At 40.5% G+C, this 19543-nt stretch overlaps 1 protein-coding gene and 1 non-coding gene across 2 annotated transcripts; one reads left to right on the top strand and one right to left on the bottom strand.

Annotated features, from left to right (window-relative positions):
• The first annotated feature begins 9290 nt into the window (after window positions 1-9290).
• On the top strand, window positions 9291-9398 carry LOC130984056 (small nucleolar RNA R71). The gene has a single exon (XR_009088015.1). It is a non-coding gene; the product is annotated as a small nucleolar RNA R71 (small nucleolar RNA).
• A 6483-nt stretch (window positions 9399-15881) lies between these two features.
• On the bottom strand, window positions 15882-16841 carry LOC130980704 (uncharacterized). The gene has a single exon (XM_057904357.1). It carries the CDS (start codon window positions 16839-16841, stop codon window positions 15882-15884), a length of 960 nt encoding a protein of 319 aa, XP_057760340.1.
• Between the last annotated feature and the right edge of the window lie 2702 nt (window positions 16842-19543).

Here is a 19543-nt window from a genome sequence, read left to right as displayed (position 1 = left end):
CTTGGGAAAAATGAGAATATGGAATACTAGAGTTGTAATGTCCGACATTTAGTGATGATTCTTGGGTTGTTAGTTGTTATTGTTCCACTAACGCTAGCTTCTTACTAAGGTAATTAGTAAGATAGTTAGGATTTGTGGATTAATAACAATTATGCTCACTTGACTTACTCTTCGATGTCAAGGGTTGACTAGGTGAGAATAATCCATTATAATTATCATAGTTGTGGTTATAGCAAGGAATGAATTCCATAACTCATCCCAAGTTAAGGTTCTATTTAAGTTTTGAACTACATTTCCATCCTTTTAAAGCATTACTTGTCCATATTATATACATAGTTCTTTTACTCCTTTATTAGTTTATTAATTACAATTTTGATCGTTCTTTTATTTCTTTAATCGTTCACTTTACTATTGAAAGCACCTTTGCTTTCCACAACCAAAATTGCGCGCTTATTGTCACTAGTTCCTAGGGAGAACGACCCGAGGTTTAACTACTCTCAAATATTTTAATTAGAAATTAAACTTTGATTAATGGGTTTTAAATTTTCAGTTTGGACTATCCTACCGACGAAGAAATTCTCTTTTCTAGAGTGAAATTCCGAACCGGCACAAATCCATCACATCAACGACGCCGTTTGGTTTAGCCTTAGAGGAACTCACAGGTGCAGCATGTAACGACCCAATTCCCAGTAAGTCATGATCATACGAGAAATCAAGTTCTACTAACTTGTTCACTTGAAACTTTTACTATTTATTATTAAGCCTGCAATCGGATTAGCGTACTATCGAGTTTTTGGAAGGACTTTTATAAAAAGATCTGCGAGGATAGTTAATTAAACATACACAGGCCAGCATCGTATATAACCATAACACCTAGCATAGAACATACATACGCATACAGGTACTGTAGTGTATATATACCTATATATATATCCTAAGTTAGCATACAACCCATCAGAAATCCTGCTAAGTACAACCCAACACTCCGGGCCCTGGTCTGTACAGAAAACCCCTAAGCTGGTACCCGAACTAGCCTAGTCAACTATGTACACCCTACTCTCTCTGTGAGTCTAATCAAAAGTGAGAGATTAACACAAAAGCTAGGCTATCACCAAAAAAAAAACTATCAAAAGGCTCAACCGTAGCTCTCAAGCCTCAGCTATCATCATCAGAGGAGATCACAACCACATCAGAACACTCCTCAGGATCCTCGTCCTCGTCATCATAAATCTCTATAATCTCAGGAGGGGCACTGGCACTCGTGCTACTGGTCTGACCATCACTCACCGGTCCACTAATAGAGGCGGCGAGCGGCTCCTCAGAAGATGGCTCGGAAGCAGATACCGAGATCTGCTCCACTGGGATGTCCTCCTCCGGTACAGGCTCTGGAAAATGCTCCTCCATGGGCTCAGGCTCAGGGTCCGCCTGACCCGCAGGCTGATCAGGATGCTGGTGAGGCACCAGCCCATCATGAAACGGGTGAAATGGAGCATCTGGGTGGAGCCACTGCAGTGGAAACTCATAGGGTATGTCGGGGTTAAACTGTGGAGTGTCAATCGGGTGACGGAAGGGACGATCACGCAGAATATACATACGAGTCCTAATCTCTGCAGCTACTACATAAAACCTATGTTGTACAATATCCTCGTATATATAGGGAGGGTCCATCTCGTAAAATATAACTCTGGTTTCCATCTGAAGGGAAGGAAGAGAAGGGGTAAGAACTGGGGGGTTCTTAGTAGGGTCGAGGGTGGTTAATTTAGTCAGAGTTACCACAATTCAAGTAATTCACAAAAATATACAGCAATCACAGAGAAGTACCTAACTACCACAATTCAGAGTAATAGTAAAAAATGCATAAATACAAAAAAAACAATCATAAATAGTATCACCGTATCAAGTAAAATGCAACTGCACAACAAGGATGATGCATGTCTAGTCCTATTGCAGGCCATGAGCTCATGTGTCGGTTGCCTACCCGCTCCCGACATTACCCGGGCACAAGTCCCAGATATGGTTTTCCAGATGCATACAGTGTGCTTATAAGTCGTACGGCTAGGCCGCATACAGTGTGACTTTCCAAATCAATAAGCGTACATCTGGAAAACAGTTCTCAGTGTGTGGGCGTCCCCACTTTACATTTGGCACTAAAGCCCAAACAATGTCACATCTGCTCTCCTGTGGCAGTAATTTTTGAATAAAAACTCAAAATAGCATTTTCCTTTCAAAACTTAGTTCATAATAATAAACATAACCTCAGTCTTTTTATAAAAATATAATGACATCCTTTAAAATAAAATTTCCAAACTAATTTCTTGTCCTTCAACGAGACCGAAAACCTGTTTTATTTTTATCAAAATATTAACTTAAAAATTTATCCATTCTCGAGCTGACTAAACACAACTTCATCAAAATATCAATATATCAACAAAATTCAATATGAAATGCAGTCAAATTTCAATAACACTCAATCCAAACATCAATTTACTTTCAAATATCATTTAGTCGGTGCAAATTTATCAAAACCCTACCTTCGTACGTAATCGAAATACTCGAAACTCTAGAGAAACTTTCTGACCGTGCTGCTGAAGGAAAAAACGTCTGAAATCCTCCGTGTCTCCTAGAACTCCAGTTGGCCAAGCTCAAGGGGTAGGAAAGCTACGTCACCGTCGATTTCCACCGGATAAAAGTAACGCCAACACGTAGAGGATGAGGATACGAACACTTTTATCGGATTAGATTTTTTATTGGAGTTACGAATCACAAGAAATCGAAGCCGAAAATTTTTGGGAAGTTCACGGTTTCTTTCTTCTCTCGGTTCTATCTCTCTTGTACCACTCCAGTATAAAGCATGCAATGCTAATTAGGTGTTAATGATGATGATTTATGGAAAAGGTTACACATAAGGGGTTTAGGTGTCATGAATATATCAATATGTATATATATACTTACAAGCCACGTTTCTTTTCTTTCTTTTGGTTATATGTTGGTGCGCGAAATTGTGAACTATACTTTTTCACAACTCTCATAATCCCTGGTAATGGCTCCAAAAACTTGGTAGCCCAATACCATGGCATTACACAACTTCGCACAACTAACCAGCAAGTGCACTGGGTCGTCCAAGTAATAAACCTTACGTGAGTAAGGGTCGATCCCACGGAGATTGTTAGTATTGAAGCAAGCTATGGTCATCTTGTAAATCTTAGTCAGGTAAACTCAGATATATATGGTGATGAACGAAAATAACATAAAAGATAAAGATAGTGATACTTATGTAATTCATTGGTAGGAACTTCAGATAAGCGCATGAAGATGCCTTCCCTTCCGTCTCTCTGCTTTCCTACTGTCTTCATCCAACCCTTCTTACTCCTTTCCATGGCAAGCTCGTATAGGGTCTCACTGTTGTCAGCAGCTACCTCCCATCCTCGCAGTGAAAGCTAATGCACACACTCTGTCACAGTGCTGCCAATCACCGGTGTGGTTCCCTCCCCTACCGGAATAGAATAACTCTTTTGCGTCTGTCACTAACGCCCAGTAGGTTACAGGTTTGAAGCACGTCACAGTCATTCAATCATTGAATCCTACTCAGAATACCACAGACAAGGTTAGACCTTCCGGATTCTCTTGAATGCTGCCATCAGTTCTTGCCTATACCACGAAGACTCTGATCTCACGGAATGGTTGGCTCGTTTGTCAGGCGAGCACTCGGTTGTCAGGCGATCAACCATGCATCGTGCAATCAGGAATCCAAGAGATATTCACCAAGCCTCAAATGCTTGTAGAACAAGAGTGGTTGTCAGTCACTTTGTTCATGAGTGAGAATGGTGATGGGCGTCAATCATCACCTTCATCATGTTGAAGAACAAGTGATATCTTGGATAAAGAACAAGCGGAATTTGAATGAAAGAACAATAGTAATTGCATTAATACTCGAGGTACAGCAGAATTCCACACCTTAATCTATGGTGTGTAGAAACTCCACCGTTGAAAATACATAAGCATAAGGTCTAGGCATGGCCGAATGGCCAGCCTCCCAATGATCTAAGAACTAAAATGTCCAAAGATGATCTAGAGATCTGAAAGTGATCAAAAAGATTTTTATACAATAGTAAAAGGTCCTACTTATAAGAAACTAGTAGCCTAGGGTGTACAGAAATGAGTAAATGACATAAAAATCCTCTTCCGGGCCCACTTGGTGTGTGCTTGGGCTGAGCAATGAAGCAATTTCGTGTAGAGACTCTTCTTGGAGTTAAACGCCAGCTTTGGTGCCAGTTTGGGCGTTTAACTCCCATTTGGGTGCCAGTTCCAGCGTTTAACGCTGGGATTCCTTGAGGTGACTTTGAACGCCGGTTTGGGCCATCAAATCTTGGGCAAAGTATGGACTATTATATATTGCTGGAAAGCCCAGGATGTCTACTTTCCAACGCCGTTGAGAGCGCGCCAATTGGGCTTCTGTAGCTCCAGAAAATCCGCTTCGAATGCAGGGAGGTCAGAATCCAACAGCATCTGCAGTCCTTTTGGTCTCAGGATCAGATTTTTGCTCAGGTCCCTCAATTTCAGCCAGAAAATACCTGAAATCACAGAAAAATACACAAACTCATAGTAAAGTCCAGAAAAGTGAATTTTAATTAAAAACTAATAAAAATATACTAAAAACTAACTATATCATATCAAAAACATACTAAAAACAATGCCAAAAAGTATACAAATTATCCGCTCATCACAACACCAAACTTAAATTGTTGCTTGTCCTCAAGCAACTGAAAATCAAATAAGATAAAAAGAAGAGAATATGCAATGAATTCCAAAAACATCTGTGAAGATCAGTATTAATCAGATGAGCGGGGCTTTTAACTTTTTGCCTCCGAACAGTTTTGGCATCTCACTCTATCCTTTGAAATCCAGAATGGTTGGCTTCTTTAGGAACTTAGAATCCAGATAGTGTTAATGATTCTCTTAGTAAAGTATGATGATTCTTGAACATAGCTATTTATTGAGTCTTGGCTGTGGCCCAAAGCACTCTGTCTTCCAGTATTACCACCGGATACATACATGCCACAGACACATAATTGGGTGAACCTTTTCAGATTGTGACTCAGCTTTGCTAAAGTCCCCAATTAGAGGTATCCAGGGTTCTTAAGCACACTCTTATTGCCTTGGATCACAACTCTTATTCCTTTCTCCCTTTTTTTTTCGTTTTTTTTTTTCGGTTTTTTTTTTTTGAAATGCTTTTTCTTGCTTCAAGAATCATTTTATTGATTTTTCAGATCCTCAGTAACATGTCTCCTTTTTCATCATTCTTTCAAGAGCCAACATTCATGAACCACAAATTCAAAAGACATATGCACTGTTTAAGCATACATTCAGAGAACAAAAATATTGCCACCACATCAAAATAATTAAACTATTATAAAATTCAAAATTCATGCAATTCTTTCTTTTATCAATTAGGCACGTTTTTATTGAAGAAAGGTGATAGATTCATAGGACATTCATAACTTTAAGGCATAGACACTAAGACACTAATGATCATAGGACACAAACATGGACAAACATAAGCACTAAAATTCGAAAAACAGAAGAATAAAGAACAAGGAAATCAAGGAACGGGTCCACCTTAGTGATGGCGGCTCTTCCTTCCTCTTGAAGGTCCTATGGAGTGCTTGAGCTCCTCAATGTCTCTTCCTTGTCTTTGTTGCTCCTCCCTCATGATTCTTTGATCTTCTCTAATTTCATGAAGGATGATGGAGTGTTCTTGATGCTCCACCCTCAGTTGTCCCATGTTGGAACTCAATTCTCCTTGGGAGGTGTTCAGTTGCTCCCAATAGTTTTGTGGAGGAAAGTGCATCCCTTGAGGAATCTCAGGGATCTCATGATGAGAGGGGTCTCTTGTGTGCTCCATCCTTTTCTTGGTAATGGGCTTATCCTCATCAATGGTGATGTCTCCCTCTATGTCAACTCCAACTGAATAACAGAGGTGACAAATGAGGTGAGGAAAGGCTAACCTTGCTAAGGTAGAGGACTTATCCGCCACCTTGTAGAGTTCTTGGGCTATAACCTCATGAACTTCCACTTCTTCTCCAATCATGATGCTATGGATCATGATAGCCCGGTCTATGGTAACTTCGGACCGGTTGCTAGTGGGAATGATTGAGCGTTGTATGAACTCTAACCATCCTCTAGCCACGGGCTTGAGGTCATGCCTTCTCAATTGAACCGGCTTTCCTCTTGAATCTTGCTTCCATTGTGCGCCCTCTTCACATATGATTGTGAGGACTTGGTCCAACCTTTGATCAAAGTTGACCCTTCTTGTATAAGGATGCTCATCTCCTTGCATCATAGGCAAGTTGAACGCCACCCTCACACTCTCCGGACTAAAATCCAAGTATTTCCCCCGAACCATAGTGAGATAATTCTTTGGATTCGGGTTCACACTTTGGTCATGGTTCTTTGTGATCCATGCATTGGCATAGAACTCTTGAACCATCAAGATTCCGACTTGTTGAATGGGGTTGGTAAGAACTTCCCAACCTCTTCTTCGGATCTCATGTCGGATCTCCGGATATTCACCCTTTTTGAGTGAAAAGGGGACCTCGGGGATCACCTTCTTCAAGGCCACAACTTCATAGAAGTGGACTTGATGCACCCTTGAGAGGAATCTATCCATCTCCCATGACTCGGAGGTGGAAGCTTTTGCCTTCCCTTTCCTCTTTCTAGAGGTTTCTCCGGCCTTGGATGCCATAATGGTTATGAAAAAGCAACGCTTTTACCACACCAAACTTAAAATGTTTGCTCGTCCTCGAGCAAAAGAAGAAAGAAGAGAGTAGAAGAAGAAATGAAGAAGAGGGAGATGGTGGTGTATTCAGCCAAAGAGGGGGAGAAGTGGTGTTTAGGTTGTGTGAAAATGAAGAAGTGGAGAAGGGTATTTCTAGGAGAGAGGGGAGAAGGAGTTCGGCCATGTATGGGTGGGTTTGGGAGGGAAAGTTGTTTGAATTTGAAGGGTGAGGTTGGTGGGGTTTTATGAAGGATGGATGTGAGTGGTGAAGAGAAAGATGGGATTTGATAGGTGAGGGGTTTTTGGGGAAGAGGTGTTGAGGTGATTGGTGAATGGGGGAAGAAGAGAGAGAGTGATGGTAGGGTCCTGTGGGGTCCACAGATCCTGTAGTGTCAAGGAAAAGTCATCCCTGCACCAAATGTTGCTCAAAATCACGTTTTGAGCCATTTCTGGCGTTAAACGCTGGGCTGGTGCCCATTCCTGGCGTTTAACGCCAGGTTCTTGCCCTTTACTGGCGTTTAACGCCAGTCTGGTGCCCCTTTCTGGCGTTAAACGCCCAGAATGGTGCCAGACTGGGCGTTAAACGCCCAACAGCTAGCATTACTGGCGTTTGAACGCCAGTTTCTTCTCCTCCAGGGTGTGCTGTTTTTCTTCCTGTTTTTCATTCTGTTTTTGCTTTTTTCATTGTTTTTGTGACTTCTTATGATCATCAACCTACAAAAAAGATAAAATAACAAAAGAAAATAATTAATTATAAAACATTGGGTTGCCTCCCAACAAGCGCTTCTTTAATGTCATTAGCTTGACAGAGGGCTCTCATGGAGCCTCAGAAATGCTCAGAACCGTGTTGAAACCTCCCAACACCAAACTTAGAGTTTGAATGTGGGGTTTCAACACCAAACTTAGAGTTTGGTTGTAGCCTCCCAACACCAAACTTAGAGTTTGACTGTGGGGGCTCTGTTTGGCTCTGTTTTGAGAGGAGCTCTTCATGCTTCCTCTCCATGATGACAGAGGGATATCCTTGGGCCTTAAACACCAAGGATTTTTCATTCACTTGAATGATTAACTCTCCTCTGTCAACATCAATCACAGCCTTTGCTGTGGCTAGGAAGGGTCTGCCAAGGATGATGGATTCATCCATGCACTTCCCAGTCTCTAGGACTATGAAATCAGTAGGAATGTACTGGTCTTCAACTTTAACCAGAACATCCTCTACAAGTCCATGGGCTTGTTTTCTTGAGTTGTCTGCCATCTCTAATGAGATTCTTGCAGCTTGCACCTCTAAGATCCCTAATTTTTCCATTACAGAGAGGGGCATGAGGTTCACACTTGACCCTAAGTCACACAAGGCCTTCTTGAAGGTCATGGTGCCTATGGTACAAGGTATAGAAAACTTCCCAGGATCCTGCCTCTTTTGAGGCAGTTTCTGCCTAGACAAGTCATCCAGTTCTTTGGTGAGCAAGGGAGGTTCATCCTCCCAAGTCTCATTTCCAAATAACTTGTCATTTAGTTTCATGATTGCTCCAAGGTATTTAGCAACTTGCTCTTCAGTAACATACTCATCCTCTTCAGAGGAAGAATACTCATCAGAGCTCATGAATGGCAGAAGTAAGTCCAATGGAATCTCTATGGTCTCATTTTGAGCCTCAGATTCCCAAGGTTCCTCATTGAGGAACTCAGAGGAGAGTGGTGCACGCCCACTGGGGTCTTTCTCAGTGGCGTCTTCTTCCTCTCTTTCCTCTCCATATTCGGCCATGTTGATGGCCTTGCACTCTCCTTTTGGATTTTCTTCTGTATTACTTGGGAGAGTACTAGGAGGGAGTTCAGTAACTTTCTTGCTCAGCTGACCCACTTGTCCTTCCAAATTTCTGATGGAGGACCTTGTTTCATTCATGAAACTTTGAGTGGTCTTTATTAGATCAGAGACCATTGTTGCTAAGTCAGAAGTATTCTGCTTAGAACTCTCTGTCTGTTGCTGAGAAGATGATGGAAAAGGCTTGCCATTGCTAAACCTGTTTCTTCCACCATTATTGTTATTGCAACCTTGTTGAGGTCTCTCTTGATTCTTCCATGAGAGATTTGGGTGATTTCTCCATGAAGAATTGTAGGTATTTCCATAGGGTTCTCCTAGGTAATTCACCTCTTCCATGGAAGGGTTCTCAGGATCATAAGCTTCTTCCTCAGATGAAGCATCCTTAGTACTGTTTGGTGCATTTTGCATTCCAGACAGACTTTGAGAAATCAAATTGACTTGTTGAGTCAATATCTTGTTCTGAGCCAATATGGCATTCAGAGTGTCAATCTCAAGAACTCCTTTCTTCTGACTAGTCCCATTGTTCACAGGATTTCTTTCAGAAGTGTACATGAATTGGTTATTTGCAACCATTTCAATCAATTCTTGAGCTTCTGCAGGCGTCTTCTTCAGATGAAGAGATCCTCCAGCAGAGCTATTCAAGGACATCTTAGATAGTTCAGAGAGACCATCATAGAAAATACCTATGATGCTCCATTCAGAAAGCATGTCTGAAGGACATCTTCTGATTAATTGTTTGTATCTTTCCCAAGCTTCATAGAGGGATTCTCCATCCTTCTGTCTGAAGGTTTGGACTTCCACTCTAAGCTTACTCCATCTTTGTGGTGGAAAGAACTTTGCCAAGAAGGCATTGACTAGCTTTTCCCAAGAGTCCAGGCTTTCTTTAGGTTGAGAATCCAACCATATTCTAGCTCTGTCTCTTACAGCAAAAGGGAATAGCATCAGTCTATAGACCTCAGGGTTAACCCCATTAGTCTTGACTGTGTCACAGATTTGCAAGAATTCAGCTAAAAACTGATGAGGATCTTCCATTGGAAGTCCATGGAACTTGCAATTCTGTTGCATTAGAGAAACTAATTGAGGCTTAAGCTCAAAGTTGTTTGCTCCAATGGCAGGGATAGAGATGCTTCTCCCATAGAAGTCGGGAGTAGGTGCAGTAAAGTCACCCAGCACCTTCCTTGCATTGTTGGCATTGTTGTTGTTTTCGGCTGCCATGGGTTCTTCTTCCTTGAAGAATTCGGTCAGGTCCTCTAAAGAGAGTTGTGCCTTGGCTTCTCTTAGCTTTCGCTTCAAGGTTCTCTCAGGTTCAGGGTCAGCTTCAACAAGAATGCCTTTGTCTCTGCTCCTGCTCATATGAAAGAGAAGAGAAAAAGAAAATGTGGAATCCTCTATGTCACAGTATAGAGATTCCTTGAAATGTCAGAGGAAAAGAGAAATAGAAAGAAGAAGGAGAAGAAGAATTCGAACTTTAATTAGATAAGGTTCGAATTGTGCATTTAGAAGGAGTGGTACTCCATAAATAGAAGGATGTGAGAAGGAGGGAAGAGGATTTTCGAAAATTCAATTAAAAGATTTTGAAAACATTTTGAAAATTTGATTGATAATTTTCGAAAATTGAAAGTGGAAGAGAAATCAAGTGATTTTTGAAAAAGATTTTGAAATTAGAAACTAAAAAGATTTGATTGAAAACTAATTTGAAAAAGATATGATAAAAAAATTATGATTGAAAGGTTATTGTCTTAAAAAGATGTGATTGAGAAGATATGATTTGAAAACCATTTTAAAAGATATGTTTTGAAAATTATTTTAAAAGATTTGATTTGGAAAATTAGTGACTTGCCTAACAAGAAAAGATATGATTCAAACATAAAACCTTCCTTAACAGAAAAGGCAAAAAATGTTCAATCAAATCATTAGTTGTTAGTAAGTATCTTTGAAAGGAAAGAAATTAATTTTGAAAACATTTGAGTGAAAAGATTTGATTTGAAAAAGATTTGATTTTGAAAAACTTGAAAAAAATTGATTTGAAAACAAAATCTTCCCCCTAGCACCATCCTGGCGTTAAACGCCCAGAATGGTATACATTCTGGCATTTAACGCCCAAAATGCTACCTCTTTGGGCGTTAAACGCCCAACCAGGTGCCCTGGCTGGCGTTTAAACGCCAGTCTGCCTTCTTCACTGGGCATTTTTGAATGCTCAGCTTTTTCTGTATAATTCCTCTGCAGTGTGTTCTGAATCTTCAATCCCTTGTATCATTGACTTGAAAAGACACAATTTAAAAATTATTTTTGGATTTTTAATAACTAAAATGCAACAAGAATCAAATAACAATGCATGCAAGACACCAAACTTAGCAGTTTGTATACTACTGACACTAATGAACTGAAAATGCATATGAGACACACAAAATACTCAAGTCAATAGAATTCAAAGATCAGAGCAAGTGAATCATCAAGAACATCTTGAAGATCACTAAGACATATGAATGCATGCAATTGACACCAAACTTAGGATGAGACACTAGACTCAAACAAGAAATATTTTTGAATTTTATGATTTTTTAATTTTTTAATTTTTTTGTGTTTTTCGAAAATTAAGTGGAAAAAGAAGGTATCAAAATTCTTAATGAGAATTCCAGGAATCAGTGCAATGCTAGTCTAAGACTCCGGTCCAGGAATTAGACATGGCTTCACAGCCAGCCAAGCTTCCAAAGAAAGCTTCGGTCCAAAACACTAGACATGACCAAAGGTCAGCCAAGCCTTAGCAAATCACTGCTCCAAAAGCAAGATTGATACGAAATCAACAAGCTCTTGTGGTGATAAGTTGAAACCTCGGTCCAATCAGATTAGACATGGCTTCTCAGCCAGCCAGATTTCAACAGATCATCATGAAACTCTAGAATTCATCTTCAAGAATTTCGAAAAAAATACCTAATCTAAGCAACAAGATGAACCGTCAGTTGTCCAGCCTGAACAATCCCGGGCAATAACACCAAAAATTTGATGTTGTTGCCGGATCTTGGCACTGATGTTACCAAAGGCTTGCTCAAAACTAGAACAATCCCCGGCAACGGCGCCAAAAACTTGGTGCGCGAAATTGTGAACTATACTTTTTCACAACTCTCATAATCCCTGGTAATGGCTCCAAAAACTTGGTAGCCCAATACCATGGCATTACACAACTTCGCACAACTAACCAGCAAGTGCACTGGGTCGTCCAAGTAATAAACCTTACGTGAGTAAGGGTCGATCCCACGGAGATTGTTAGTATTGAAGCAAGCTATGGTCATCTTGTAAATCTTAGTCAGGTAAACTCAGATATATATGGTGATGAACGAAAATAACATAAAAGATAAAGATAGTGATACTTATGTAATTCATTGGTAGGAACTTCAGATAAGCGCATGAAGATGCCTTCCCTTCCGTCTCTCTGCTTTCCTACTGTCTTCATCCAACCCTTCTTACTCCTTTCCATGGCAAGCTCGTATAGGGTCTCACTGTTGTCAGCAGCTACCTCCCATCCTCGCAGTGAAAGCTAATGCACACACTCTGTCACAGTGCTGCCAATCACCGATGTGGTTCCCTCCCCTACCGGAATAGAATAACTCTTTTGCGTCTGTCACTAACGCCCAGTAGGTTACAGGTTTGAAGCACGTCACAGTCATTCAATCATTGAATCCTACTCAGAATACCACAGACAAGGTTAGACCTTCCGGATTCTCTTGAATGCTGCCATCAGTTCTTGCCTATACCACGAAGACTCTGATCTCACGGAATGGTTGGCTCGTTTGTCAGGCGAGCACTCGGTTGTCAGGCGATCAACCATGCATCGTGCAATCAGGAATCCAAGAGATATTCACCAAGCCTCAAATGCTTGTAGAACAAGAGTGGTTGTCAGTCACTTTGTTCATGAGTGAGAATGGTGATGGGCGTCAATCATCACCTTCATCATGTTGAAGAACAAGTGATATCTTGGATAAAGAACAAGCGGAATTTGAATGAAAGAACAATAGTAATTGCATTAATACTCGAGGTACAGCAGAGCTCCACACCTTAATCTATGGTGTGTAGAAACTCCACCGTTGAAAATACATAAGCATAAGGTCTAGGCATGGCCGAATGGCCAGCCTCCCAATGATCTAAGAACTAAAATGTCCAAAGATGATCTAGAGATCTGAAAGTGATCAAAAAGATTTTTATACAATAGTAAAAGGTCCTACTTATAAGAAACTAGTAGCCTAGGGTGTACAGAAATGAGTAAATGACATAAAAATCCTCTTCCGGGCCCACTTGGTGTGTGCTTGGGCTGAGCAATGAAGCAATTTCGTGTAGAGACTCTTCTTGGAGTTAAACGCCAGCTTTGGTGCCAGTTTGGGCGTTTAACTCCCATTTGGGTGCCAGTTCCAGCGTTTAACGCTGGGATTCCTTGAGGTGACTTTGAACGCCGGTTTGGGCCATCAAATCTTGGGCAAAGTATAGACTATTATATATTGCTGGAAAGCCCAGGATGTCTACTTTCCAATGCCGTTGAGAGCGCGCCAATTGGGCTTCTGTAGCTCCAGAAAATCCGCTTCGAATGCAGGGAGGTCAGAATCCAACAGCATCTGCAGTCCTTTTTGGTCTCAGGATCAGATTTTTGCTCAGGTCCCTCAATTTCAGCCAGAAAATACCTGAAATCACAGAAAAACACACAAACTCATAGTAAAGTCCAGAAAAGTGAATTTTAATTAAAAACTAATAAAAATATACTAAAAACTAACTATATCATATCAAAAATATACTAAAAACAATGCCAAAAAGTATACAAATTATCGGCTCATCATATGTATATATACATATGCTGAAATGCATATAAGTAAGTTTCTTTTACTTTTTCCCAAATGGCTTCGGCCACTTCCTTTCTTTCTTTTTTTTTAACTTTAATAATAATAATAACAATAATAATAATAATACTAATAATAATAATAATAAGATCAATTTAAACTTTGTCTATTAAAATAATTTTTAATGCATAATTTAAATTAATAAAATAAGTCATAATTAAATTAAACTTCAATAATTATAAAATTTTATTTAATTATTTTTTTGTTAAAAAAATATTTTTTAAAATAACTAATTATTTAATTTTTAAAAAATCCGAGATTTTACACCCTACCCCACTTATAAAAATTTTCGTCCTCGAAAATTGCTATAAACGAAAATTTTCATCCTAAAAGGAAATTTTGCCCTCAACATTTCCTTACCTGTAAGCAGGTGTGAGTAAACGGTTCTTATCTTATTTTCTAGTCCTCAGGTATATTGTGTGTCCTCATCTCGTCTCAACTTACGTATAGCAGTTAAAGAAATACAAGAATGTGACGCACCAGAAACATAAAATGCAGTTAAGGAGCGAGTCTTAACACAATACTGACCTTGGGTCAGGGAGTTCGAGTACGAGCATCTTCAGTCATCATTGTAAATACTCTTCCTGGCTGCTGAGATTTAGCTGAATCTTGAGCAATCTTCTTCTCACAATTCCTCGCCATGTGTCCAGGCATACCACAAAAATAACAAACGCTCGAACCCAATCGACATGGATTCCTACCATGGTTCTTCCCACACTGATTACAAACAAGGTTTGTTAGTGCTGGCTGTGGTCGCTTTCCAGTATCTCATCCTTGCCTATCGATATTGTCACGAGCAGGAAGATTACTAACTTGCTGATTCCCATAAGAAAGTGTCCTATTCATTTTAAAGTTCCTTCCCTGAGGGGCTATATACCGATTAAAATTTTTCGGAGGTAATTCTTGACGACTCATCTTTGCTGCCGCCACTTTCTTAGTACAGTCTTCCACCAACTGACTCCTATTGACAAGTTCTGCAAAATTTCGTATTTTCAGTGGTACCAACGAGTGCATTAGTTCTTCGCAGAGTCCTCCTTCGTACTTCAAGCACTTCCATTCCTCAAAATCATATGGGTTTCCCTGACAGATCTTAGAGAATCGGCACAAATCTTCAAATTTCTGAGTATATTCTGCTACTGACATATTCCCCTGCGTCAACTGCATCAGTTCCATTTCTTTAGCATCACGAACAGTTCTAGGGAAGTACTTTTTGTAAAATTCCTCCTTAAAAGTATCCCAGTCAATCTCTTCCACCACCTGCCTTAACAAGCGTTGCACTCCATGCCACCAGTGTTCAACTTCTTCCTCCAGCATATAGGTTGCAAATTCCACGTACTGTCTTTCTGGTACATGTTGCGCTCGCAATGACTTCTCAATACCACGGAACCAATTGTCAGCTTCAGTTGCAACAAGCGTCCCCTTAAACTTGGGCGGATTTACCTTCAGAAAGGTTGCCAGTGTCATAGGGTTATCGTGGTTTCCGGCACCTTCATTATCATTACCGTCTCCACCACGCTCACCATTGCGTCCTCCGTTATGATCTCCGTTCCTCTCCCCTAAACGGTCAATTGCTCGCGTAGTAGCAGTTGCCGTTTCACGCACAGCCTCAGCCATGGTGTTCATTGCAGCTATAAAAGCATCTGCACCCCTCGTCGGTTCCTCTGCATGGTTTGCACCACGCCTACCACGTCCTCGTGCAGCCATCAAGATTCTGTGCACACCCAACATGTAATATTAAGGTGATCAGTCTTAACATTTCAGGCAAAGTGTGAATAGTCTCTAAAATAGAAACACAGTGACAATCATGCAATTCATATCACAACGATATCCTATGTGCATGAGACACAACTCAGAGAATGCAATGAAGCATGATTCAGTCCATATCCCCAGGCTTTAATAGGAATGAACTGCTCTGATACCAAGTTGTAACGACCCAATTCCCAGTAAGTCATGATCATACTAGAAATCAAGTTCTACTAACTTGTTCACTTAAAACTTTTACTATTTATTATTAAGCCTGCAATCGGATTAGCGTACTATCGAGTTTTAGGAAGGACTTTTATACAAAGACCTGCGAGGATAGTTAATTAAACATACACAGGCCAGCATCGTATATAACCATAACACCTAGCATAGAACATACATACGCATAAAGGTACTGTAGTGTATATATACCTATATATATATATCCTAAGTTAGCATACAATCCATCAGAAATCCTACTAAGTACAACCCTACACTCCGGGCCCTGGTCCATACAGAAAACCCCTAAGCTGGTACCCGAACTAGCCTAGTCAACTATGTACACCCTACTCTCTCTGTGAGTCTAATCAAAAGTGAGAGATTAACACAAAAGTTAGGCTATCACCAAAAAGAAACTATCAAAATGCTCAATCGTAGCTCTCAGGCCTCAGCTATCATCGTCAGAGGAGATCACAACCACATCAGAACACTCCTCAGGATCCTCGTCCTCGTCATCAGAAATCTCTATAATCTCAGAAGGGGCACTGGCACTCGTACTACTGGTCTGACCAGCACTCACCGGTCCACTGATAGAGGCGGCGAGCGGCTCCTCAGAAGATGGCTCGGAAGTAGATACCGAGATCTGCTCCACTGGGATGTCCTCCTCCGGTACAGGCTCTGGAAAATTTCGTATTTGCAGTGGTACCAACGAGTGCATTAGTTCTTCACAGAGTCCTCCTTCGTACTTCAAACACTTCCATTCCTCAAAATCATCTGGGTTTTCCTGACAGATCTTAGAGAATCGGCACAAATCCTCAAATTTCTGAGTATATTCTGCTACTGACATATTCCCCTGCGTCAACTGCATCAGTTCCATTTCTTTAGCATCACGAACAGTTCTAGGGAAGTACTTTTTGTAAAATTCCTCCTTAAAAGTATCCCAGTCAATCTCTTCCACCACCTGCCTTAACAAGCGTTGCACTCCATGCCACCAGTGTTCAGCTTTTCCCTCCAGCATATAGGTTGCGAATTCCACATACTGTCTTTCTGGTACATGTTGCGCTCGCAATGACTTCTCAATACCACGGAACCAATTGTCAGCTTCAGTTGCAACAAGCGTCCCCTTAAACTTAGGCGGATTTACCTTCAGAAAGGTTGCCAGTGTCATAGGGTTATCGTGGTTTCCGGCACCCTCATTATCATTACCGTCTCCACCACACTCACCATTAAGTCCTCCGTTACGATCTCCGTTCCTCTCCCCTAAATGGTCAATTGCTCGCGTAGTAGCAGTTGCCGTTTCATGCACAGCCTCAGCCATGGTGTTCATTGCAGCTATAAAAGCATCTGCACCCCTCGTCGATTCCTCTGCATGGTTTGTACCATGCCTACCACGTCCTCGTGCAGCCATCAAGATTCTGTGCACACCCAACATGTAATATTAACGTGATCAGTCTTAACATTTCAGGCAAAGTGTGAATAGTCTCTAAAATAGAAACACAGTGACAACCATGCAATTCATATCACAACGATATCCTATGTGCATGAGACACAACTCAGAGAATGCAATGAAGCATGATTCAGTCCATATTCCCAGGCTTTAATAGGAACGAACTGCTCTGATACCAAGTTGTAACGACCCAATTCCCTGTAAGTCATGATCATACCAGAAATCAAGTTCTACTAACTTGTTCACTTGAAACTTTTACTATTTATTATTAAGCCTGCAATCGGATTAGCGTACTATCGAGTTTTTGGAAGGACTTTTATAAAAAGACCTGCGAGGATAGTTAATTAAACATACACAGGCCAGCATCGTATATAACCATAACACCTAGCATAGAACATACATACGCATACAGGTACTGTAGTGTATATATACCTATATATATATATCCTAAGTTAGCATACAACCCATCAGAAATCCTACTAAGTACAACCCAACACTCCGGGCCCTGGTCCGTACAGAAAACCCCTAAGCTGGTATCCGAACTAGCCTAGTCAACTATGTACACCCTACTCTCTCTGTGAGTCTAATCAAAAGTGAGAGATTAACACAAAAGCTAGGCTATCACCAAAAAAAAAACTATCAAAAGGCTCAACCATAGCTCTCAGGCCTCAGCTATCATCGTCAGAGGAGATCACAACCACATCAGAACACTCCTCAAGATCCTTGTCCTCGTCATCAGAAATCTCTATAATCTCAGGAGGGGCACTGGCACTCGTGCTACTGGTCTGACCAGCACTCACCTGTCCACTGATAGAGGCGGCGAGCGGCTCCTCAGAAGATGGCTCGGAAGCAGATACCGAGATCTGCTCCACTGGGATGTCCTCCTCCGGTACAGGCTCTGGAAAATGCTCCTCCATGGGCTCAGGCTCAGGGTCCGCCTGACCCACAGGCTGATCAGGATGCTGGTGAGGCACCGGCCCATCATGAAACGGGTGAAATAGAGCATCTGGGTGGAGCCACTGCAGTGGGAACTCATAGGGTATGTCGGGGTTAAACTGTGGAGTGTCAATCGGGTGACGGAAGGGATGATCACACAGAATATACATACGAGTCCTAATCTCTGCAGCTACTACATAAAACCTATGCTGTACAATATCCTCGTATATATAGGGAGGGTCCATCTCATAAAATATAACTCCGGTTTCCATCTGAAAGGAAGGAAGAGAAGGGGTAAGAACTGGGGGGTCGAGGGTGGTTAATTTAGTCAGAGTTACCACAATTCAAGTAATTCACAAAAATATACAGGAATCACAGAGAAGTACCTAACTACCACAATTCAGAGTAACAGTAAGAAATGCATAAACACAAAAAAACAATCACAAATAGTATCACCGTATCAAGTAAAATGCAACTGCACAACAAGGATGATGCATGTCTAGTCCTATTGCAGGCCATGAGCTCATGTGTCGGTTGCCTACCCGCTCCCGACATTACCCGGGCACAAGTCCCAGATATGGTTTTTCAGATGCATACAGTGTGCTTATAAGTCGTACGGCTAGGCCGCATACAGTGTGACTTTCCAAATCAATAAGCGTACATCTGGAAAACAGTTCTCAGTGTGTGGGTATCCCCACTTTACATTTGGCACTAAAGCCCAAACAATGTCACGTCTGCTCTCCTGTGGCAGTAATTTTTGAATAAAAACTCAAAATAGCATTTTCCTTTCAAAACTTAGTTCATAATAATAAACATAACCTCAGTCTTTTTATAAAAATATAATGACATCCTTTAAAATAAAATTTCCAAACTAATTTCTTGTCCTTCAACGAGACCGAAAACCTGTTTTATTTTTATCAAAATATTAACTTAAAAATTTATCCATTCTCGAGCTGACTAAACACAACTTCATCAAAATATCAATATATCAACAAAATTCAATATGAAATGCAGTCAAATTTCAATAACACTCAATCCAAACATCAATTTACTTTCAAATATCATTTAGTCGGTGCAAATTTATCAAAACCCTACCTTCGTACGTAATCAAAATACTCGAAACTCTAGAGAAACTTTCTGACTGTGCTGCTGAAGGGAAAAACGTCTGAAATCTTCCGTGCCTCCTAGAACTCCAGTTGGCCAAGCTCAAGGGGTAGGGGAGCTACGTCACCATCGATTTTCACCGGACAAAAGTAACGCCAACACGTAGAAGATGAGGATACGAACACTTTTATCGGATTAGATTTTTTATTGGAGTTACGAATCACAAGAAATCGAAGCCGGAAATTTTTGGAAAGTTCACAGTTTCTTTCTTCTCTCGGTTCTATCTCTCTTGTACCACTCCAGTATAAAGCATGCAATGCTAATTAGGTGTTAATGATGATGATTTATGGAAAAGGTTACACATAAAGGGTTTAGGTGTCATGAATATATCAATATGTATATATATACTTACAAGCCACGTTTCTTTTCTTTCTTTTGGTTATATGTATATATACATATGCTGAAAAGCATATAAGTAAGTTTCTTTTCCTTTTTCCCAAATGGCTTCGGCCACTTCCTTTCTTTCTTTTTTTTTAACTTTAATAATAATAATAATAATAATAATAATAATAATAATAATAATAATAAAAGATCAATTTAAACTTTGTCTATTAAAATAATTT

This window comes from Arachis stenosperma, chromosome 5, assembly GCF_014773155.1.
Source record: "Arachis stenosperma cultivar V10309 chromosome 5, arast.V10309.gnm1.PFL2, whole genome shotgun sequence".
Taxonomy (NCBI): domain Eukaryota; kingdom Viridiplantae; phylum Streptophyta; class Magnoliopsida; order Fabales; family Fabaceae; genus Arachis; species Arachis stenosperma.
This window is presented reverse-complemented; position numbering and strand designations above follow the sequence as displayed.